The sequence below is a fragment of the Symphalangus syndactylus genome, chromosome 6 (assembly GCF_028878055.3).
Source record: "Symphalangus syndactylus isolate Jambi chromosome 6, NHGRI_mSymSyn1-v2.1_pri, whole genome shotgun sequence".
Lineage (NCBI taxonomy): Eukaryota > Metazoa > Chordata > Mammalia > Primates > Hylobatidae > Symphalangus > Symphalangus syndactylus.
This window is the reverse complement of record NC_072428.2, coordinates 124,196,182-124,221,440: the sequence shown is the minus strand read 5'-3', so window position 1 is coordinate 124,221,440 and position 25,259 is coordinate 124,196,182. Positions and strand designations below refer to the sequence as shown.

At 40.0% G+C, this 25,259-nt stretch overlaps 1 protein-coding gene across 9 annotated transcripts in view; it reads right to left on the bottom strand.

The window, feature by feature from the left end:
- Positions 1 to 25,259, bottom strand: part of LRGUK (leucine rich repeats and guanylate kinase domain containing) — a 202,209-nt gene that overhangs the window by 21,332 nt on the left and 155,618 nt on the right. The window contains exons 17-21 of one of the 9 annotated variants that reach the window (XM_055284063.2): positions 18,007 to 18,095; positions 16,609 to 16,734; positions 7,275 to 7,423; positions 1,770 to 1,896; positions 1,344 to 1,475 (exon numbers count right to left, since the gene is read on the bottom strand). In XM_055284063.2, coding sequence (XP_055140038.2) covers positions 1,466 to 1,475; positions 1,770 to 1,896; positions 7,275 to 7,423; positions 16,609 to 16,734; positions 18,007 to 18,095 — 501 coding nt within the window. In that variant the 3' untranslated portion in view covers positions 1,344 to 1,465. Of the gene's footprint in view, positions 1 to 1,122; positions 1,476 to 1,556; positions 1,897 to 7,274; positions 7,424 to 8,272; positions 8,413 to 14,238; positions 14,415 to 15,835; positions 15,868 to 16,608; positions 16,735 to 18,006; positions 18,096 to 25,259 lie in introns of those variants that run through there. The other 8 variants (XR_010121603.1, XM_063642264.1, XM_055284066.2 and 5 more) reach the window with 8 other exon arrangements.

Genomic DNA, 25,259 nt, shown 5'->3' with positions numbered 1-25,259 from the left:
TTTATGAGGCCAGCATCGTCCTGATACCATAGCCTGGCAGAGACATAACCAAAAAAGAAAATTTCAGACCAATATCCTTGATGAACATTGATGCAAAAATCCTCAATAAAATACTGGCAAACCGAATCCAGCAGCACATCAAAAAGCTTATACACCATGATCAAAAGTTTTCTATCTTTTGAGATTGTCCGTTTCCTAGTCCTTTGGCTGGAGAGACTGGGCTTTCGCTGGGGCTTTTGTTGATGTATCCATTAGTGTCTTTGAATTTTAGTTTCTCTAGCATCCAGTTTAGGATATATGAGGAAAACCAAACTCAGAGGATTCACCACCATGTTGTTACTTGGGCTCTGAGATCCATAGCCCATCTGCCTTCTTTTGACCTCTCAGAGGTTGAGCTATAATGTTCAGGGTTTTAGCTGTATTCGGTGAGAAAAACCAGGAAATGTGCAGCTCTGCCATGCTGTCTTAGATCAGAACTATTATTTTTATATTTTCTATTGTCCCTAAAATATTTCATAGTTCTTTTTAAAGATTAGATGATACTTGTGAAAGTTAAACTATTCTTGAAGATTCTTGGAATACAGCAACACACCCTCTTCCTCCCGACTTCTCCAGAAAAGACTCCTCCGATGTCCTTGCCCAACCTGGTCATCTCCTTCATTGTCCCCCTGCTCCACCCTCACCAACCCCAAGAAAACAACTTTAATCAGCTCCTGTTTGAGAGCAGGACTGGGGGAGGACAAGAGCCAACAGCAAATTGTGTTACAGCCAAACTTGTCACAGGGAAGAGGATTATTAAAAGGGGTTTTGATATTTTAAAAAGGAAAGTCATTAGAGGAGTCTGATATTCAAAATGTTTAACAATGAGTATAGTACTATGTGGAGGCTTCCCTTTTCACTAGTCATCATGCACAGAGTAATCGGAGAAAAGACCATTTACCAGTACAAAGGAATGTATCTCAAAGTTTTAACAGTCAGGATAGCCTCACTGGCACATATTAGCAGAATACCAGCCTTGTCTATAACTGCTCAATGGAGGTTTTTCTTTTTAAGACAAGGAGTGAAACCAGAAAGATGATGAAAGTTGCCTAAAAGTATATCTAATCACAAGCAGTCCCTAATCAGAGTCAAAGAAGGGTGAAATAAAAGAATCAACTGTTACTCTTTATTCTTTCATGTTGCTAAAGCAAGTCAAGAACTCCCCAAAATTACATTAATTCCTTATGAGAGATACAGTCGATACCATGTTGGCGACAAGTTAAATGGACTTCTGCAATCTTTTCATAATCAGAAGAAAATAAATCAATCCTCTAGAGCATACAGGAATGTTGTAAATGGACATATTGAAATTTTAAGAGCACAATCCCAGTTGGTTATATCAGAAAGCCACTCTGTGTATCGCAGTGCAGAGATCTTGTGAGATTTTCCCATCTGATATTTCCGAGCAGGGAGCAGCTGGAAAAAATTATTTATAGCTATAGAAAAAAAATGAAATGACATTTTTAAAAGCTAAGAATAACTCACATTTAAAAAAAAAACCTCATCTTTAAAAATAATTTAAGAAAGAATTTTTTAATTAAAAAACTAAAAGACACCAGCCAAAGAATCACAAAAGAAAATGATTGAGAGAATTAAGGCAGGTAGAACATTCTTCCGTGGGTAATGGGTTGAGTGAGAAACAGCTGGACCCATGGCCGGGTAAGGCAAGGAATTGGACATCAGCAGAGCAGGTTTTCCATGTTAGGATCAGACATCAAGTGCTAGTCTACCTGCGGTCCTGAGGGATTGGAGGGAGAGTGGGTTTGACGTTGGAACCCGGGTGACTGATGACTGGGACCGAGTGTTGTCTGTGTTGGTGAGACTCTTTTTCATGTGAAAATGATTGTATAGGTAGTGCTGTAAAACATTCAGAAAAAAAGATAGTTAATCCCTTGGTTACTTGGTACAAAGAAAGTGTTGCATGATGTAAGCACCAGAACAATTTCTAGAATTCGTCCATGACAAACTATAAGAAATAAATGAGGCCAGGTGCAGTGGCTTGCACTATAATTGCAGTACTTTGGGAGGCCAAGGTGAGTGGATCACTTGAGGCCAAAAAAAAGAAATGACATTCAAGGAAGAGCAATAGTGGATGAGGTCAGAATATAGCATGTACATGGTTGAACAAGCCTTAGGTTGTATAGAGTTGCCCAATGACCAGAGGATGCTACAGCAAGCAGTCACTAGTGATTCTTCCACCTGCTCATGCCTTCTGTAACAATGCTCTACACAGTACTCTTTCACAATCATACACATGCATGCACACACGCACACACACACACACAGACACACACACACACAGTGAAGTGAAGTTCTTCCTACAGAAACTTCATTTAATGCCCTCTAAAGATTGGTCTGCTCACCAAGCAGGAAGACATCCGGATGTCGGTTTCTCCAGGGACTGTGGGAAGCAGGAGGAGTTTAGAAGAGACAGAGGAAAGGTAGAGGCATGGTGGCCATAGAAGAAGCAGAATTCTCACTGGTAAGAAAGCAGAGTAGCAAGGATTGAGAAAGTAAAGCAGAGGATTCTATAGAGAGTGAGAGAAACAGAAATGATGGATAAGACTATGAAGACTGGATCTATTGGCCAAACCAAACCAATGAAAAGTCAAAGGGAACATTGACCTTTTTAGGACATATTCAAAGAAAAAAATAAGACATTGTTTGAGAGGATATTGTTATCAGCAAAAGAAAAGAAAAAAAACTCCTCTTTTTTTTTTTTTTTTTTTTTTTGAGACCGGGTCTCACTCCGTCACCTAGGCTGGAGTGCAGTGGTGCAATCTCAGCTCACTGCAACCTCCACCTCCCGGATTCAAATGATTCTCATGCCTCAGCCTCCTGAGTAGCTGGGATTACAGGCATATGCCACCACCACACCTGGCTAATTTTTGTATTTTTGGTAGAGATGTGGTTTCACCATGTTGGCCAGGCTAATGTCGAATTGCTGACCTCAGGTGATCCTCCCGCCTTGGCCTCCCAAAGTGCTGGGATTACAGGCGTGAGCCACTGCATCTGGCCCTCCCTTGTTTGCTGGGTTTTGTTTTTCTCCATGGGGATATTTTTTAAACAGGAAAGAGCAAAGCAAACATTGAGAAGAAAGCAGACAGTAGAGGAGCAAGCCTCCTTTTTCAATCTGTTCAAGTCCTACAACCAGCTAACTTACATCTCAGGGTGCTGGAATTGCTTACGGAAGCAGTTTTAGAGTATCCAGCCTTAGATAATTCGTTCACAGTGAGAACAGTGTTGAAGACAAGTAATATTGCCATTTAAAAAAATAGGAATAAAGGTTTACAAACCAGTATATTTGACTTTATTTTTATTTATTTTTGAGACAGAGTCTCACTTTGGCACCCAGCCTGGAGTGCAGTGGCACAATCTCGGCTCACTGCAACCACCGCCTACCAGGTTCAAGTGATTCTCCTGCCTCAGCCTCCTGAGTAGCTGGGATTACAGGCGCACGCCACCACACCCGGCTACTTTTTGTATTTTTAGTAGAGACAGGGTTCGCCATGTTGGCCAGGCTGGTCTCGAATGCCTGACCTCAAGTGATCTGCCCACCTCAGCCTCCCAAAGTGCTGGGATTACAGACATGAGCCACTGTGCCCAACCACATTGACTTTAAATCTTAGCAAATATGGTTGTGTATTTATAAAATATTACAGCGAATGATGAGTGTTGAAGGGGTTTGCAAATAAAATTTACTTGAAAGTAACTTAATTTCCCTTTTATTTAGGCAGGGGTCAATAAACTATGGCACATAGGCCAAATCGGGCCTGCAGCCAGATTTGTAAATTTTATTTCATTTGTAAATAAAATTGTATTGGAACACATCCTGTACCCATTCATTTGCACATTGTTTATAGCTGTTCTCACGCTACAATGGTAGGGTTGAGAGGTTGCACAAGAGCCCACATGGCCCACAAAGCCAAAAGCATTTACTGTATGGTCCTTTACAGAAAGGTTGCTGACTTGTGAGTTAGAAAATACCACTGATACAATGTATCTTGATTTCTACAGGGCACTTATCAAAGTTTCTCATGTGGTTACACTACAGAGATTTGACTAGTAATCACATAGTAGTGTTACTTTCAGGGAAAGTGGACTTTCCCTGAAATTAAGTCTGCAGAGACTTGAGACTTGCCATGTGACACTACACTCGGCTGAGTCCTGAGTCCTATTGTTGACAGTGACTATGACACAGGCAGAGGTCACATGCTTGTTGGTTTTATAGATTTCAAAAATCTATAAAATAGAGAATATGGGAGATTAATCAGATACAAAATGATCTAATTGAGCTGGAATGTAGGGCCAAACCAAAATGATAAAAAGATGAAAACAAAAGTTACATTTATGTAAAAAAAAAAATCAACTTCACATATATGGGATGATGGAGACCTAGTTTGACAGTTCATGTAAAAAAAGACATGAGAGTTTGACCCAGAGCCAGCAGTATGATATAGTTGCTAAGAAAACCACCACAGTATATCAGCAAAATGGCAGACTCAGAACTTCCAGGCCCTTATTGTCCCATGGAAACATTAAATAAACAACTAGAGACTGGCTAAAATAACTTTATAGAAACTCTGGAACCAGTCAAATATCTACAGCAACCAAACAAATGCCTAGTCCAGGAAAAGCCACATTCAAATGGTAGGAAACGTCATGGTGCTTTCACCCGCCCTTGCCCCGCCTCACTCCAGCACATTGCAGTGTGATTTGCGGCAAGTGCAGTCAGGTCCCCAGTCCCCTTCTATAAGCCAGAGAGAGTGGGCAGATCTAATTTGCAAAGTTCTAACCTGTTTGGCAGCTGCCTGATTGGTCTCTGTGTCATCTGACTCAGAGTTCAAATGGCCCAAACAGGCATAGCTGGGATCTCAAACGAGGAGAAGCCACAGGAGCAGTGGGGATGGCTCATGAAAACCACACGGGGGCTACTAATTGAGGGATACAATAGAACAGCTAAAGCCCCAACAAGCAGCAGGGGTGAGACTCCTAAGAAAATTAAAACATTTAAAAGCAACTGTGTCTACTGGGGAACTGGGAAAAAAGCACACACACAAGCCCAGGGAAAATGCATACCCAGGAAAGGCCTGAAAAGATGTGAAGCCTGCATGCAAGCCTGATCCTAGGCTTAGAACACGCGCCACTAATTAGTCCTCTGTAGCACTGAGCTAGTCTGCAGCCTTGGAGAGGTAGCTGTTTTTTCAAATGCCCAATTTTCAACAAAAGAGCAAAGGCATACAAGTGTGGCCCATTCAAAGGAACAAAATGAATCTACAGAAAGCATCTGTAAAGTACACCAACACAGTCTTCTGCTATGTGTATACAAACTTACAAGCACAATATCTAGCAGGTGTCTAGCAATTTACTTCTTACTTGTACCATAAACTCATCTTATCTGGCTCGATATTATATATTATATTATAATATGCATATCTATGTTACAATAATATATAGTTATATATGATAATACCATATTATTATAGGACAGATATTATGTTATTATTCCCAAAGCTCAAATGTTAACTGATTTGCCCAATATTGTGCAGCCAGCCAGTAGAGAAATGGAATTAGAACACAGGTCTTCTGATTCCTAATCTAATGTCTTTCTACTGTACCACACCACTGATGACAGCCCCACTTTGCTCTGGCCAGATGGTTTAGAATGCGGTATTTGACCCTAAGCATCCCATTTAAGGAAGGATACAGGCAGGGGGAGGAAATGAGATGGGGACGGTCCATGAACACTGTCCTATGAGAAGCTAGAACTGTGATGAGCCTTGGTGCTATGTTTGGTCCAGAACTCCTGGTTCCCTCGGGCCCTGGAGTGGCAGGTCCCAGCCTCTACGGAATTCCTAGAACATTTCCCACTTCCTGCGAGCTGACATGAAGGCCATGAGAATTTGGAATTACTTCCTGGAGCTTTGGTGTTAAAACTCTCATCCTTATTGCTTGTGTCCTGCATGAGTCAAATCTTTGAAAATATCTTATTCCAGGCAGCTATCCTGAATACCACTGCAGCGAAGGGGAGTCCACCCTCACATTGCTTAGAAGATGCCTGCTTCAGTAATCCCTTCCTTTTGGAGATGGTATCTATTGTGTCTTCTCATGCCAGGCAAATTAAGAGGTCTGTATTATCTTGCTAGTTCCTCCAGTCACCTGAGCAAGCAGGGTTCAGGCAAAATATCCCCTCAAGACTACAAATGGTGGCTCTCTCCTAGCCTCCATGCATTGGAGAGTTCTCCCCATTCACTTCGTTCCTCTATCAGCTACTCACAGAGCCCCACCTTGCCTATTGACACCCAGATTATTCTCTCCCATTCCCATTTTCACCTCCAGTCCTCTGTTTTCCCCACCCTGTTCAAGGGCTTTACTCAGTGTCATTTGTGAACACTGCCGCGGAGCCCAGAGAGAAAAATGCAATGGCCATTCTGCCTCTGTCTGGACATGCATGTTCACGTGTGTGTTTGGGATCTAGGGGCAAAAAGGAGGTGAAGGGGGGCTGGGCCAGAGCCTTCAAGCCTAAAGCCATCAGAATTCTGCCAAACCGCCACAGTGAAGACTGGACTGTAAAACTCAAAGCCTCCACGCTTTCCTTCACCTTCATTGAATGGAGTCTACCTCACCAAAGCCTCTTCCAAAGAGCATGTGGTCCTTGCCCCAGACGCCTGCAGATAATGTGGCCAGGTGGACAGTGCAGCAGCTTCTACTCAAAGTAGCTAAGTGACCGTGGGTGGATTCACCACCTTTCTCAACTTTGTTTTTCACCTATAACAATAGGCAACAAAATAACACTCTACCTTAGAGGGAGATTCTGACTCAATACTCTCATTTAATTTTCAAAAATCAGGATCAATAAAAAGACAGTGGGAAACATATATAAACAAATATAAATATATATAACTTATAGTACCATATGTAAAACAACTCATACCTTTTTTTTTGAGATGGAGTTTTGCTCTTGTTACCCGGGAGTGCAGTAGTGTGATCTCGGCTCACTGCAACCTCCACCTCCTGGGTTCAAGCAATTCTCTTGCCTCAGCCTCCCGAGTAGCTGGGATTACAGGTGCCCACCACCACACCTGGCTAATTTTTTGTATTTTTAGTAGAGATGGGGGTTTCACCATTTTGGCCAGGCTGGTCTCGAACTCCTGACATCAGGAGATCCATCCGCCTCGGCCTCCCAAAGTGCTGGGATTACAGGCATGAGCCACCGCGCTTGGCCTAACTCATACCTTTCAGGGTCTCTCCAGTCTCACTGTCACTGGCTTCTGATCCTAGGCGTGAAGAAATGCTCCCATCTGGAGGCTGGAAAGGCAATTCTTTTGACCACGGACAGAACTGAAACAATGAACATTTCATGGAAACCAAGGAATCCTTCCCACTGAAAAAATGAAAAATCAAAGATCTTTTTGAGATGCAAACTATTCGCTACTAATGGCCACACGATCTATGCCTATGACTTCACTGGGTTACCTTTATCAAGTCCACAGTAGTTAGTGGACATGTCTTGTGTTGAGCTAGTTTTCAACAGTGTCTATAGCAGGTGCTACATAGCAGCTGACATATCTTAAAATATAATAGGTACTGTACACATTAGCATAAATGTCTCATCCATTATACAAGACATGGCTGAGTATTTACTAAGAGCAAGACATCATGATAAGTGCTGGAGTATAAAACAAGATAAGTAAGGCACAGATCCTAATCTCCAGGATTTTATTTCAAGGATAGAGAAACAAAACCATGGTACCATGGTAGGTGACCTGATCTGGACCTCACACTGGGCATAGGTTTTGGGGACTGTGATTTCGTTTCCTTTTTTTTTTTTTTTTTTTTTTTTTTGGAGACAGAGTCTTATTCTGTCGCCCAGACTGGAGGGCAGTGGCACAATCTGGGATCACTGCAACCTCCACTTCCTGGGTTCAAGTGATTCTATCGCTTCAGCCTCCCTAGTAGCTGGGACCACAGGCATGCACCATTGCCTGGCTAATTTTTGTATTTTTAGTAGAGACGGGGTTACGCCATGTTGGCCAGGCTGGTCTTGAACTCCTGACCTCAGGTGATCTGCCGGCCTCGGCCTCCCAAAGTACTGGAATAACAAGTGTAAGCCACTATGCCCCACACTCATTTCCATTTTTAGGATAATGTTCAGGTATGATTGGGCACCTGCAATCCCTGCTTCTGAGCCCAAACACTTCCTACCGCCAGGTTCCTCTCCTTTGGGATTCACCTGTTTCTTCACTCCCTTCCAGGGAGGCAGCGCTACCAGGGGAGCTCGTCCTGCAAAGCCCTGGTAAGCAGCTGAACCTTGTTTACAGGCACTTCTACCACTGTGCCTCATCCCCACCACATTTGCTGTCATTGGAGAATCTGAAATTGATCACACGAAAATGGTTGATATTTAAGCCATTACGTTTTGGATAAATCTTGCCTTTTAATAAGGGCCAACGTCTTAAAAGAATGCAGCTTTCATGGCAGATTTCAGGCCTATGCAAGAAGGCAGGAGAAATTTACTGAGTGAAATTTCCTCACTAAACATTGAAGTCATGCCATGAGTAGTCCCTGACTCAGCAAGGGGGACAGCTTTAATTCCACCTGACAGAAAGGTGGACATGATCCTCTCCCCTCTCCCTGACCAGTGCAGTCCCCATCTCCCACCTTGGGACCCCAAAGATTGTTTACACTCTTAACCCTTTTCTGTCACTCATTTATCAAGTCATTCTCAATTCTAACACTGAGGAGGTTCAGGGGATATAGCAGTGAACACGAGATCTGGACCTGCCCTGTCCAGCTTACAGACTGGGGGGTGTATCTAATCACACACGTGCTTTACAAAAACTGAGATATGAAGAAAAACACAAATGCTGTAAGATGATACATTAGGCATACCAGGACAGCTCTCCTTGAGGAAGTGCCATTTTAGTTAAGACATGAGGGATGAATTAGCTAGAAAAGGGGGAAGGTGGGGTGAAGGTTGAAACTGGAGGGGAGGAAGGAGAATGCTCTCAGCAGAGGGACCATCGTGACATCTGAAGGGCATCACTGGGAGACAGGCTTCTCTTCTCCAACTTAATGGCTCTGGAATTCTTCTCAGTCAAAGTAAATTTCAGGAATGATAGAAAGATGCTGGCTTGGAAAACTAACTGGAAAAAGACAAGAAGTAGACATTTTTTTTTTTTTTTTGAGACAGAGTTTTGCTCTTGTTGCCCAAGATGGAGTGCAATGGTGCCATCTCAGCTCACTGCAACCTCCGCCTCCCCGGTTCAAGCCATTCTCCTGCCTCAGCCTCCCGAGTAGCTGGGATTACAGGCACACACCACCACGCCCAGCTAATTTTTTGTATTTTTAGTAGAGATGGGGTTTCTCCATGTTGGCCAGGCTGTTCTCAAACTCCTGACCTCAGGTGATTCGCCCGCCTCGGCCTCCCAAAGTGCTGGGATTACAGGCATGTGCCACCACACCTGGCCAGGAGTAGACTTTTTAAGGGAAGGTTCGGGGGTGGGAATAGGATAATTGAACTACTGAAAAGGTAGGAGCGGGGAAGCATGAGGCCTGGAGTTTTATACCACTATGGCTTGGGAAGAGGGCGCCATAACCCAAGTGACGTGTGTCTCTTTTGACCCAGGCCACAGGGGGCTTGTTCTGGCCCAGGTTTCTGGATCTCACCAGCCAATGACCCCAGGACCAGATGGTGGCTGATTGAAATATTTATAGATTGTGCTCTTGACCTCCCCAGCTGTCTCATCACTGGATGTCCTCAGTCATTGGTAGGATCTCGGCAAGGAATCATGCTGAGACCAAGCAAAAAGATCCCCTCATCCCCCATGCACACACAGAAAGATTTCTAGTTAACAGCAAGTGTCAAAAAAGAAAAAAAAAACAGGTATAAATGTAGGCAAACCCCTCAGACATAGAGTTGAAATGCAAATATATGGCCTTCCTGTTTTTTAAAGTTTAATAATTTTTCTTTAGAAAGCCGCAGAGAATGTGAATTATCTGTCAGAGATGCTGGCATATCTTGGGGAGCTTTAGCAAATAAGAGGTAGTTTGGGAAGAAAAAAGAAACCTCTGGTAGAAAATAATGAAAGTCAGACAAAAAATATGTCTGAACTAATTGTCTTTCATTCATCACAGACGTGCCTATGTCATTGGTGTTTCTCTATACATGTCTTCTTCCTTCAGTTAAATTCTAAGTCTTGTAGACAGTGTAGCCAAGTGGCTTAGCACAAAGATTCGAGACTTTTGGCTTTGGTTCAGACCTCAGCTCTGAGACTTGATAGCTTCAAGTCCTTTTACCGACTAATTAACTTGCCTCAGTTGTCACATTTTTAAAATGAGGAAAATGACAGCATTTTTTTCTCGCTGGGTAGTAGTTATAAATTTGTGTGTGTGTGTGTGTATGTGTGTGTGTTGAGATAACATATGTCACATTCCCAGAATGGAAACTGGCATGTGGTTAAGTGTTACACAAGATCCACTAGCTTCGTAACTCTGCTTCTCATATCCCATACACATTCATACTTCAGTTCAATTGTTTTGGATTGACTTATCTTTATCTACTGAATTAATTTCCTAAAAACAAAGTTCACTAATTGCTTCTCATTATAAAAGTAAATCATACGCATTATAGACAATTTAGAAAATACAGAAAACTAGAAGGAAAAAGGAAAATCACGCATAGAAAGCCACTCTTACCGTTTGGCTCTTTTTGTTTTATGTAATTGTGCACATTTTCAGTGAACAGTTTTAAGTTATCAACAGTTTTCTGAACCCTGATCTTTAACTGCTGTATAATAGTCCATCAAGTATATGCTTCATGCTTTATTTGAGCATTCTGTTATTTCTGGACATTCAGGTTATTTCCAAGTTTTTCTGTCATAATGAATATCTTTGCATATGATGATTTTCCACATGTTAATTTATTAGTATCTGCTAGGGTCTGAATGTTTGCATCCCCACAAATTCCTATGTTGAAATTCTCATCCCCAAGGTGATAACATTAGGAGGTGGGGCCTTCAGGAGGTGCTTAGGTCATGAGGGTGGGGCCCTCATGGTTGGATTAGTGCCCTTATTTAAGACTCCAGAGAGCTCCCTCACCCCTTCCATTGTGTAGAGGACACATCTACACACTGCCACAAGATGGCATCTGGAAACCAGGAAGTGGGCCCTGACCAGGCACTGAATCTGCCAGCACTTTGATCTTAAACTCCCAGCCTCCAGAACTGGGAGAAATAAATGTGTGTTGTCTATCAGCTACGCAGTCTATGGTATTTTATTATAGCAGCCTGAATGGTCTAAGACAGTATCAACTCCCAGAAGCAGGATAACTAGGTCAATAGTAAATATATTATTTAGGATTTTGCTATAAACTTCCTAATTGCCCCCCAAAAGATTGTGAAATTTTATCTCCCAACAAAATCTGGGCTCTCCAGCGGTATCTTTCTCTTTGCACCATTTAAAAAATAATTTTAAAAAATCAGTTTTGCTAATTCAACAAGCAAAAAGTGTCATATTATTTAAAATTGCTTTCTAATCACAAGCAAGATTAAACATTATTTTTTATATTTATTCATTAGCTCCTCCCCACACTCCTTTTGTGAATTGTGTATGTCTTTTGCTCATTTATCTGTTGAGGACCATACCGTTTTTCTTACCAATTTGTCTGAACTCTTTATGTATTGAATATTAACCCTTTTGTTGTATTGTATAAAGCTTGCTGTTTTTCTTTTAAATTTGATTTGGACCTAGACAAACTTTTACTCAACTCTCCAAAAATTTATCATTAACATTTTAATCAACCTGCTCTCTCTATATAGTTAAAATTAAGTCAAATTATACATAGAGGCTCTGTCTGTCACCCAGGCTGGAGTATAGTGGCACCATCCTGGCTCACTGCAACCTTTGCCTCCTGGGTTTCACTGATTCTCCTGCCTCAGCCTCCTCAGTAACTAGGACTACAGGTGCGCACCACCACATCTGGCTAATTTTTGTATTTTTAGTAGAGATGGGTTTTTGCCATGTTGGCCAGGCTGGTCTTGAACTCCTGACCTCAAGTGATCTACCCTCCTGGGCCTCCCAAAGTGCTGGGATTACAGGCATGAGCCACGCCGCCCAGGCCTGACATAAATTTTAAACATATCTTTTAATAGATAGGATTTCTGCTATGATACGGAAGAACTTAACTCACTTTATAACACTCCCCCTACATAGTTCTATCACTATTCTCAGTTCTTCCATCTGTCAGATCTGCATCTTCATATATCATATTTTAAAACTACATTTCTTCTTTCATTAACAACAGATAATAAAATTGACCCTCCACCTCTATCTCCTAAATTTTGTCATTACAGGTCTGCTTTTCACTGTCAAAGTTGATTATGTTAAGCTTTGTATTCATAGTTCTGTCTTTTCATGATTTGGCCAAAGGTTGATTAAAACATTGAAAATTAATAGGTAATTTTTCACTGCAGAACCTAGTACGTGGCTGTGATTATACTTTCTTTTCTGTAGTTCCAATGTTATGATCCCTATCCCAGCAAAGAAGTACATTTCTAGGATCAAGTTCAAGTTGAACTCCACTTGTTCACACTCCACATTTAACTTAGATTCATACCTGGCAATAGGAAAGGCTGATGCAATTGGGTCTATACAAGGTAAAGCCTGCCATTTAAATGAAGGCATTTATGTTTACTAGGATGATATTGACTGTGGCAGAGATTAAAAGGGTAGAAGCCAGTCTTAATGAGATATCCCCAGGAGTTCAGGGCTCTAGTATTGAAAAACATAGTGCAATTAGCTATCATCTGGGCCTGTCCTTGACCCAGGAGGTAAGGGAGTGGAGTGGTATAGGCATACTGAGGGTGACACAGCTGATGTGCACCACTCACATTGTCTGTATTATGTCTGAATGGCAAGCAGAGGCCACAGCACTGGTGCACTTGGGAATCCAAACCCAGCTCTCCTGGAAAACCCACGTGCTGCTGGGCATAGCCACCTGCCTACTACTTGGACCTCAGATGTCTGTCAACTACAGCTAGGGCTACATGGCACCAACATTCCCAGATAGAGGTATTCTGGGATGGGGCACTCTCTCTGCACACTAAGGATTCTGCTTAGAAGTGTCAGTTACTTGTTATCAAGTGGCAGAGAAGTCTAATTGCTTGCTCAAAGGAGGAGGTCCATCTTACCATCTTGGGCTGAGTTCTTGGGACTGTCTTCTTTTTGCTGGACAACAGCTTTTGGAATTCTATGCCAGAATGTTATGTCCATTTAATTTAATTTAATTTAATTTAATTTAAATTAATTTATCTATTTGAGACACGGTCTGTCATCCAGGCTGGAATGCAATGGTGCAATCACGGCTCACTGCAGCTTTGACCTCTTGTGCTCAAGCCATCCTCCCACCTCAGCCTCCTGAGTAGCTGAGACGAAAGGCACATACCACCATTCCCAGCTGCTTTTTTTTTTTTTGGTAGAAACAGAGTCTCACTATATCGCCAAGGCTGGTCTTGAACTCCTGGGCTCAAATGATCCAATCCTTCTACCTTGCCTTCCCAAAGTACTGGAATTAGAGGTGTGAGCCACTGCACCAGGCCTAGGCTTCCTTTATACAGAGCAAAGTCTCCTAGGAGACCTTGTTTCCCAATCTCTTGTTCCCATCTAGGTTTACTGAGCTTGCCCAAAAAGCACTTTCTAGAGAAGAGTAAACTGAGGCCAATATTTCCAACATCTGGCTCTTCCAGTCACCAGACAAATCTCTCCTCTACTTCCTGCATTGGGAAAGTGTCATTATTAACCTATGCATGGGATCTTCTCTTTAGATTTATAACTAGACTGAGTCTTTTGTCCTAAATATAGCAGTAGATGCATTTATGTTTTATGGGATAGAGCTTTTTATCAAATGATAGATGCATAAAGATGTTCTTCCAACTTTCAGCAAAACATGCAGTAACCCAAAGTGATAAAGATATAGTGCATACAATAGTAGGTTATATGTATAACATATAAATTAAATACATACATAGCATATAACTATGTAGCATGTTAAAGGGAACACAGAAAGAATGTGAAAAGAAAAATTTCACTGGATTTTTAATACAGGTCGTATTAGTTTGCTCCGGCTGCCATAACAAGGTACCATGAACTGAGTGGCTTAAACAACGGAAATTGATTGTCTCACAGTTATGGAGGCCTAAAGTCCAAAATCAATGTGTCAGCAGGGCTGATTCCTTCCAGGGTCTGTGAGGGAGAATTGTTCCAGGCCTCTGTCATCACTTCCGGTGGTTTGCTGGCAAAGCTTTGGTGCTCCTTGGCTTCTGCCCCATCACCCCAATCTGAGTCTTCATCACAAGGTATTCTCCCTATGTGTGTGCCTGTGTCCAAATTTCTCCTTTTTACAAGGACAGCCTTATTGGCTTAGGAGCCCACCCTACTCCAATATGACCTCATCTTAACAAATTACATCTGCAGTGGCCCTATTTCCAAATAAGGTCACATTCTGAGATCCCGGGGGTCAGGACTCCAACATATGAAATTGGGGGAATGGGGGACAGCTCAAACCATAACACATATGTTTTGGGGAAGAATATGTCTGCATTTAAGACACACACCAAAAAAGGCATCACAGAGCAAGTTCTGTCTTTCAACAATTATTTTTCCTTTGTGTCAAAGTATTAAATGAATACTCATTGAAAGTCAGAAGAAAGAAAGTGGTGGAGTTAAAAGACACATGCATGACCACAGGTGAAGTGTGAGACGAGCCACAGGCCTGACCCCTTTTACCATGGGAAGAGATGGTGTGTAAACCTACTGCAGCCCATTAGGCCACTTTGTTTTCTCTTTTTTGCTGTATTCCCATCTGCCTACCTCACTGTACTAACAATTCAGAGCTCAAACAAATCCTCAGAGATCACAGTTTCAACATGGTTACAGAAAGCTAATTAACTAATTATAATGCTAGGGTCTCTAATCTCTAGTGAAACGTGCAGACTGAGAGGGGACAATTTAGAGGGGACAGCTATTTTTCATCATCAAATTTATGGAAGGAAATCCCAAGTGTCAGAAAAATAAAACTCAGAAATAAAGGAAAGCACTGCTCATTTTAAAAGTTTTCATTCTCATTATGATATATCACCATCATAAAATATCCCTTTGCTGTGACAGACTTCTAAAATAACTTTGTAAAGTTATGCTAATGCTTCAAAAATTATAAAAATGCTCATTGTTGAAAATACGGGGGGTGAACAAAAAAACAAAAACTGGCCATAATCTTATCACTAGAAGATAATAACATAATATTTTGGTGTAAATCCTCTTACTTTCTCATTTATTGAATATTTCATTAAATTCTTAGGGATTTTTAATAGCTTTTTAGGATACAGAAATAAAATATATATCCCTGTGCAAATAATTTAGGTGTTACAGGAAAAAAGGATAAAGAAGAAAAGTAAAATAACTGGTAATTCTAGAGAAATATCCACTGTTCATATTTTGGTGAGTTTTTTCCAGGCACATTGTATGTCCATTACATTGCCATGCGTTTGGATGCTCCACAGAGACTGCCATACCCGTGGCCCCCTTCTGAAGGGTTTTCCACCTGGTTCGCTGTCACTGGTCTGACCACAGAATACTGGCTAAAGGCTAGGTGCCTGACATAGCGACAGCCAATCTATAGACCAGCCAGCAACCTATGAGGGCCCTGGCTAGAGATCTCTACCCAAGAGGGGCACCCTGTAGTAGATGGCAATTGACCCAACCAGCCAGATCTTTGTGTAAATTTGTTTTCAAGACTTACAGCGAGATGGTCAGCTGCAGTGACAGGAGCAACTGAAGGAGAAACAAAATGTAGTAGAATGTTCTCAAAAGCACAGTGCTACAATCAGCAATGGAGGCTCTATTGTGGTCTATAAGGGGCCCTCAGCCTAAACATTTTCAGCTTTTGAGCCACACTATGACATAAACACTGAGATCCTGAAATGGCCTTTTATATATTGGACTTCCATTGGTAAACATTTTGAAATACAGCGTCATACTAATCAGAATGGTTGGTTGCAAATACAGACACTCTTTGGCCAAGATGAATATTAAAAAAGGAATTATTGGAAGGCTATGGGGTACTTTATGAAATTAATGGAAACTAGAGAACCAGGCTTTAAAATGAGGCAGGAACAAAGGTAAGCTAGGAACCAAGAACATAGCCGAATCACAGTACAGGAAGAGATTAGCAGAACATCATTGCCTGCCTTACCACAATGGATGTCTGTGCTCTTCCTCTGAAATCTCGGTTCTTCTGTGACTGGTGACTTGAATAACCTCTAACTGCCCCTGTGTCTTTGTATCACTCCCTCAAGATTCAAAGTCCCAGATAAAAGCTTCCAATGGTGAACCTAGGTTATATGCCTGGGCCCTCCATAGAGGGGCATGGTCTACTCCCTTCAAATTCTACAGCGGGAGTTAGGGCCCTGCTTCCCAGTTTTAGGATTTCTCTGAAGCCTAGAGATGAGTACCATCATTTTAACTAACCAGCAGAAAATAGCCAATTCCATCCAACAAAACTCCTCAACTCACCTCTTTTCAGGATATGGTCCAAATGGAGGTTTAAAATAGTCTTCACAAAGATCAAAACTTTTCCGGAGTTCTTCTAAAGTTGTATAATAGTGTAGGCCACTGGTGAGAGGTGCTGGTACTGGACCCCTGGAATTGGAAATTAAAAAAAAAAAAAGGATTTTTTAAAGATACCAAGTGTACACACATGTACACCTAAATATGCCAGATCAACGCAAATGCCAATGAGATCTATGTGAAATAATGTAATGTATCCACTCAGAAACATTCACATCAGAGCTTGTCTAAGTCATTGGCATCATTACATTCTAATTTGAAGGTTAAGTAAATATTCATTGCTGTGAATATTCCAGAGCATTAAAGTACTAATATAGGCAAATTATCTTCCTGGAGATTCCCTAGTCCATTTGTTATGCAAGGGCTAGCAATATATCAACTGCTATAAAAGTTAAAAATAGGTGTTTTCCAACTTTATTTATAATCTAATGCTTTGAAATGGTATCCAAGTAAAATATTTCTAAAAATTCTACCATTATACGTTCAACTAAACTCTAGCATAAAATATCCTTTTTCATCTATTCATATGTGCTGTATGCAAGTCTGTTCCCTCAGACTGACTTGAAAGATAAGAATCATTAGCCATTTTTCGTGAATAAACCCTGCTGTTCTTCAGACTTGCTAGAGTTGCTATGTGCAAAGCAGCCCAGTTGCATATAAATGCAGGCAAATTCAAGGCATCTATCTGCCTTTGTGATGACCCATTTGGAACTCATATTTAAAATTGCAGTTTCTCTGTCCAGGGTGTTCGAACAGGCCTGGCATTCCGCTGGGTAGTGGTCACCTAGGCCCAGCGTCTCACTCCTGGCCACCACCTTCCCAACTCCCCCATACAAATTTGCATATATCACACAGCCTGTCTTTTGAATCTGACTATCCAAAGATAGCCTACCAACATGAAGAAAATTAATCACTCTGTTTTGACATGGCAGCAAACAAGTGAACAAAAATGTAATTTTATTTATATTGATTAAAGATCCTCAACAGATAACTTGAAATTACAGACAATAAAAAGAACCAAAACAAGCATGCAAGGGAAAGGATAGACGATAGTTAAAGGTGGTGAAGCCACAACTCCAGATTAATCACCCATCTTCTTCTTGCAAAGAAATATTCTTTGCAATCTTTAAAAAATCATCAGTTTCTAGTAGCTATGAGCATTGTGCCTTTTAAAAATGTATACAAATGAAAAGGAAATACAACTTCTAGAACTGGGTTTACTGCTGAATCACTGGGTCCATTTTAGGACAGAGGTCTCTGTTTATGTTCATGATTTAGGATTCATTTGATATTATTTGGACACTAGGAAATCAATCTAAAGTTGCTCATGTGATAAATTGCTACCTTTGAAATAGGAGTGTGTGATCAGGACGTATCCTTCCCATTAGAGCTTGCCGGGCTGCCTCATGCTGTCTGTGTATAGAATCTCTTTCCTAGGTAAGAAATGTCATTAGAAAATTGTATTGATGTTAAAAATGTCAGATGATTAAAACATCTATAATAATACTCTTTGGTACTAGAGAAAGAAAAAGGGGGAAAAGGCATAAAAAACAATTGATATTCACTCAGGAAAAAGAAAAGAACAAACTTTATAAATAAAGCCAAAGTATTTTTATAAAGACTGTAATATAATATATAAACTCTATTTGACATCTAAATAATAATATGGCAATTTTTATTCACATTTTATGTGTGCATTTTTATCTTTCTAATGAGATTATAAACTTCTCAAAGGTACAGACTATTACGGTCTTTTTAGCCTTCCCAGATCTCAGCACGTATAGTAGCTAACTGATTGAATGAACATAGCCACCAAAGTTTAATTATGATCCTGAAATAGGAAAAATTGATGGGGGGGGGTCTTTCATTACTTCACAAATATCACTATCACTGTTTAGTAAGCATTTAATGGGGATACAGATACATACAAGATAGTCTCTGCATTCAAAAGGTTTATGGTCTGGTGGCAAAAGGCAACAAAAAAGGAGGAAATAAAACCCAGATGGCACACGTTGTTTTATAAATAACAGAGGATGAATTGATACACAGATCACCTGATGGAGAATGACCTATTTAGCAAACTGTCCAGGTACTGGATTTCCTCCCTTAAAGCAAATCTAATACATAAAGTTCTTAATTTACAGAAAAGACAAATTAAACAGTGATTATTTGTTTTACATAAAAGACAAGAGGATTTATAATGGTATTTATTTAAACAGCAAGTACACTTAAAATACATTAATCTTTGCATTGTATGTATTTTGCTTCCAGTAACTTAATCTGAAATAAGCCTTGCTGTCTTGATTTTTATGTCATTACCAGGCTCCACTATAAATTGGCATTCACTTAAAATTTCACCAGAAATAACAACAAACAAGCGTGCAAGGGAAAGGATAGACGATAGTTAAAGGTGGTGAAACCACAACTCCAGATTAATCACCTGTCTTAGCCTTGGGGGCTAGCATAGTTTCAAGTGTTTGTCTGTGTGTCTTTAGGGGAAGTTTTTTAAAATCAATTTTTAAGAATTAAGTTGATGTGATTGTAAAAACATTTTTGGATCACAGTAACTTATCTGTAGTGATGCCAAGACTGACACACCTAACATCTCTGGAAATAAGTCATATCCCAAAGAGATCAGAATCCCTTTTGTCACTGCTGTATCCCTGCACACAGCACACACACTTTAGCACAAAGCAAGACCTCAATAAACCACTTTAACGTACAACAGTATAAATTTCGGGGGGATAATATAAAGAGTGAATAATGTTTACCATTTTTTATAACCTGGATTAGAATTTGCTGTCAACTGTTCCTAGCTTGAAAAAGCCTAGGTCAAGTTTTTGAAATTGTTCCTTAGAGACCATGACACATGAGCGCTAACGTGGGCTCACTGAACACACTCTCCAGTGGATATTTGATTACCAAAATCATTTACTCTTTCCCTGAGCTCTGTGTTTCTATGTAAACAAGATGAGGAGAAAGTTGTGTTGGGAAAGTCAGGGGAGGATGTAATGAGAGAAGAAAGGAACAAACCCTATTTACACTTCACCATTTAAAATCCACAGGTTTAAATAATTCCATGAATATATCTAAATAGCTTGACATTACTATAAAATAACTATATATTAACCAAGTCTGCTGTGAATTAACTTTAGTTTTTGCATTTGTTGTTATTCACTCTCCCGTGAATTTATTATTTTGCTGGGAATCACTTTATAATAGTACACCATTTACTACTGTGATTTCATTTTATACCACCCTTACTTTTTCCCTTATTTATGCTTAATTTATATTTTATTATAACTGAGAAGATGACAGTGGTAGTGGCAGCATACTTTTTGGATCTTCTAGAATTCCACATAAAAATAAACATAGCAACTAAATAGCAAAATCAAAAAAATGTCAAAAAACTTACAACAAAACCAGGTGACAGGGTATCTCCTCAAACCCCAAAATACAGGTGGGACTTTCATAACCACAACACCTGCATGGTATCAGTATCTATGCAGGAGGAAGTCAGATGATAGCCACAACACCTGCATGGCGTGAGTGTCTATACAGAAGGAAGCTGAAGGAAGCAGCATGGTGACTAAAAGACCTGGAAGCGGGAATGCCAAGACAGCTGAAAAATATTCACTGAAAAGCAAAGCAGGGCCATCTGGGAACCACAGCTGAAACAGAAGAGGGGTTGTTCCCACTCCAGTAGTGTTTGAGTATAAGAAGTCATAGGAACTTCTTTTTTATTTATTTATTTATTTTTGTTTTGTTTTTTGTTGTTTGTTTTTATTATTATACTTTAAGTTCTAGGGTATATGTGCACAACGTGCAGGTTTGTTACATATGTATACATGTGCCATGTTGGTGTGCTGCACCCATTAACTCGTCATTTACATTAGGTATATCTCCTAATGCTATCCCTCCCCCTGCCCCCCACCCCTGTGATGTTCCCCACCCTGTGTCCAAGTGTTCTCATTGTTCAATTCCCACCTACGAGTGAGAACATGCAGTGTTTGATTTTCTGTCCTTGCGATAGTTTGCTCAGAATGGTTTCTAGCTTCATCCATGGCCCTACAAAGGACATGAACTCATCCTTTTTATGGCTGTGTAGTATTCCATGGTGTATGTGTGCCACATTTTCTTAATCCAGTCTATCATTGATGAACATTTGGGTTGGTTCCAAGTCTTTGCTATTGTGAATAGTGCCGCAATAAACATACGTGTGCATATGTCTTTATAGCAGCATGATTTATAATCATTGGGGTATATGCCCAGTAATGGGATGGCTGGGTCAAATGGTATTTCTAGTTCTAGATGCTTGAGGAATCACCACACTGTCTTCCACAATGGTTGAACTAGTTTACAGTCCCACCAACAGTGTAAAAGTGTTCCTATTTCTCCACATCCTCTCCAGCACCTGTTGTTTCCTGACTTTTTAATGACCACCATTCTAACTGATATGAGATGGTATCTCACTGTGGTTTTGATTTGCATTTCTCCGATGGCCAGTAATGATGAGCATGTTTTCATGTGTCTGTTGGCTGCATAAATGTCTTCTTTTGAGAAGTGTCTGTTCATATTCTTTGCCCAATTTTTGATGGGGTTGTTTGATTTTTTCTTGCAAATTTGTTTAAGTTCTTTGTAGATTCTGGATATTAGCCCTTTGTCAGATGGGTAGATTGTAAAAATTTTCTCCCATTCTGTAGGTTACCTGTTCACTATGATGGTAGTTTCTTTTGCTGTGCAGAAGCTCCTTAGTTTAATTAGATCCCATTTGTCAATTTTGGCTTTGTTGCCATTGCTTTTGGTGTTTTAGTCATGAAGTCCTTGCCCATGCCTATGTCCTGAATGGTATTGCCTAGGTTTTCTTCTAGGGTTTTTATGGTTTTAGGTCTAACATGTAAGTCTTTAATCAATCTTGAATTAATTTTGTATAAGGTGTAAGGAAGAGATCCAGTTTCAGCTTTCTACATATGACTAGCCAGTTTTCCCAGCACCATTTATTAAATAGGAAATCCTTTCCCCATTGCTTGTTTTTGTCAGGTTTGTCAAAGATCAGATGGTTGTAGATGTGTGGTATTATTTCCAAGGGCTCTATTATGTTCCATTGGTCTATATCTCTGTTTTGGTACCAGTATCATGCTGTTTTGGTTGCTGTAGCCTTGTAGTATAGTTTGAAGACAGGTAGCATGATGCCTCCAGCTTTGTTCTTTTGGCTTAGGATTGTCTTGGCAATGAGGGCTCTTTTTTGATTCCATATGAACTTTAAATTAGTTTTTTCCAATTCTGAGAAGAAAGTCATTGGTAGCTTGATGGGGATGGCATTGAATCTATAAATTACCTTGGGCAGTATGGCCATTTTCACGATATTGATTCTTCCTACCCAAGAGCATGGAATGTTCTTCCATTTGTTTGTGTCCTCTTTTATTTCGTTGAGCAGTGGTTTGTAGTTCTCCTTGAAGAGGTCCTTCACATCCCTTGTAAGTTGGATTCCTAGGTATTTTATTCTCTTTGAAGCAATTGTGAATGGGAGTTCACTCAAGATTTGGCTATTTGTCTGTTATTGGTGTATAGGAATGCTTGTGATTTTTGCACATTGATTTTGTATCCTGAGACCTTGCTGAAGCTGCTTATCAGCTTAAGGAGATTTTGGGCTGAGACGATGGGGTTTTCTAAATATACAATCATGTCATCTGCAAACAGGGACAGTTTGACTTCCTCTTTTCCTAATTGAATACGCTTTATTTCTTTCTCTTGCCTGATTGCCCTGGCCAGAACTTCCAACACTATGTTGAATAGGAGTGGTGAGAGAAGGCATCCCTGTCTTGTGCCAGTTTTCAAAGGGAATGCTTCCAGTTTTTGCCCATTCAGTGTGATATTGGCTGTGGGTTTGTCATAAATAACTCTTATTATTTTGAGATATGTCCCATCAATACCTAGTTTATTGAGAGTTTTTAGCAGGAAGGGCTGTTGAATTTTGTCAAAGGCCTTTTCTGCATGTATTGAGATAATCATGTGGTTTTTTTCTTTGGTTCTGTTTATATGATGGATTACATTTATTGATTTGTGTATGTTGAACCAGCCTTTTATCCCAGGGTTGAAGCCAACTTGATCGTGGTGGATAAGCTTTTTGATGTGCTGCTGAATTCAGTTTGCCAGTATTTTATTGAGGATTTTTGCATCAATGTTCATCAGGGATATTGGTCTAAATTCTCTTTTTTTTTGTTGTGTCTCTGCCAGGCTTTGGTATCAGGATGATGTTAGCTTCATAAAATGAATTAGGGAGGATTCCCTCTTTTGCTATTGATTGGAATACTTTCAGAAGGAATGGTACCAGCTCCTCTTTGTACCTCTGGTAGAATTTGGGTGTGGATCCATCTGGTCCTGGACTTTTTTTGGTTGGTAGGCTATTAATTATTGCCACAATTTCAGAATCTCTTATTGGTCTATTCAGGGATTCAACTTCTTCCTGGTTTAGTCTTGGGAGGGTGTATGTGTCCAGGAATTTATCCATTTCTTCTAGATTTTCTAGTTTATTTGCATAGAGGTGTTTCTAGTATTCTCTGATAGTAGTTTGTATTTCTGTGGGATCTGTGGTGATATCCCCTTTATCATTTTTTATCACGTCTATTTGATTCTTCTCTCTTTTCTTAGTCTTGCTAGCGATCTATCAATTTTGTTGATCTTTTCAAAAAACCAGCTGCTGGATTCATTGATTTTTGAAGGGTTTTTTGTGTCTCTATTTCCTTCAGTTCTGCTCTGATCTTAGTTATTTCTTGCCTTCTGCTAGCTTTTGAATGTCTTTGCTCTTGCTTCTCTAGTTCTTATAATTGTGATGTTAGGGTGTCAATTTTAGATCTTTCCTGCTTTCTTTTGTGGGCATTTAGTGCTATAAATTTCCCTCTACACACTGCTTTAAATGTGTCCCAGATTCTGGTATGTTGTGTTTTTGTTCTCATTGGTTTCAAAGAACATCTTTATTTCTGCTTTCATTTTGTTATGTACCCAGTAGTCATTCAGGAGCAGGTTGTTCAGTTTCCATGTAGTTGAGCAGTTTTGAGTGAGTTTCTTAATCCTGAGTTCTAGTTTGATTGCACTGTGGTCTGAGAGACAGTTTGTTATCATTTCTGTTCTTTTACATCTGCTGAGGAGTGCTGTACTTCCAACTATGTGGTCAGTTTTGGAATAAGTGTGATGTGGTGCTGAGAAGAATGTATATTCTGTTGATTTGGGGTGGAGAGTTCTGTAGATGTCTATTAGGTCCACTTGGTGCAGAGCTGAGTTCAATTCCTGGATATCCTTATTAACTTTCTGTCTCATTGATTGGTCTAATGTTGACAGTGGGGTGTTAAAATCTCCCATTATTATTGTGTGGGAGTTTAAGTCCCTTTGTAGGTCACTCGGGACTTGCTTTATGAATCTGGGTGCTCCTGTATTGGGTGCATATATATTTAGGACAGTTAGCTGTTCTTGTTGAATTGATCCTTTTACCATTATGTAATGGCCTTCTCTGTCTCTTTTGATCTTTGTTGGTTTAAAGTCTGTTTAATCAGAGACTAGGATTGCAACCCCTGCTTTTTTGTTTGTTTGTTTTCCATTTGCTTGGTAGATCTTCCTCCTTCCCTTTATTTTGAGCCTATGTGTGTCTCTGCACATGAGATGGGTCTCCTGAATACAGCACACCAATGGGTCTTGACTCTTTATCCAATTTGCCAGTCTGTTTCTTTTAATTGGAGCATTTAGCCCATTTACATTTAAGGTTAATATTGTTATGTGTGAATTTGATTCTGTCATTATGATGTTAGCTGGTTATTTTGCTCATTAGTTGATGCAGTTTCTTCCTAGCATCGATGGTCTTTACAATTTGGCATGTTTTTGCTGTGGCTGGTACTGGTTGTTCCTTTCCATGTTTAGTGCTTCCTTCAGGAGCTCTTGTAAGGCAGGCCTGGTTCAAGTGATTCTTGTGCCTCAGCCTCCTGTGTAGCTGGGACTACAGATGTGTGCCACTACGCTCGGCTAATTTTTGTATTTTTAGTAGAGCTGTTAGCCAGGCTGGTTTCAAACTCCTGACATCAAGTGATCCTCTCATCTCAGCCTCCCAAAGTGCTGGGATTACAGACGTAGGCCACTGGACTCGGCCTGAAAATATATTTTTAAAAAATTAAATATATTTACAATTGTTGCTATTAGGTAGACATTTATTTTTATATGTTTTATGTTTCTAATAATCTTGTCAAATGCACTTATTAACTATTTTCATGCTTTACACTATTTATTTCTTGTTTATGCTTTATTGCACTGGCTACGACCTCTAACACCATGTTGAATTATTTATTTATTATTCTACTCCTTCCCCCAATTAGATTAAAAATAATACATCTCCTAATCTTCTTTTAGTATCATCCTAGAGATTAAAATATGTTTTCTTGACTCATCAAAATCTGATAATCTGATATTATTATATTTACCCTCTTCCTAGACTTCAAATGCAAGGATTCTAGAACATTTCATCTCCATTTATACCCTTCTTGACTTATTATAATTGTCGTAAATTTAGTTTTATTTTTAATTTCTATATTTTAATTAAACATTTTTTATTG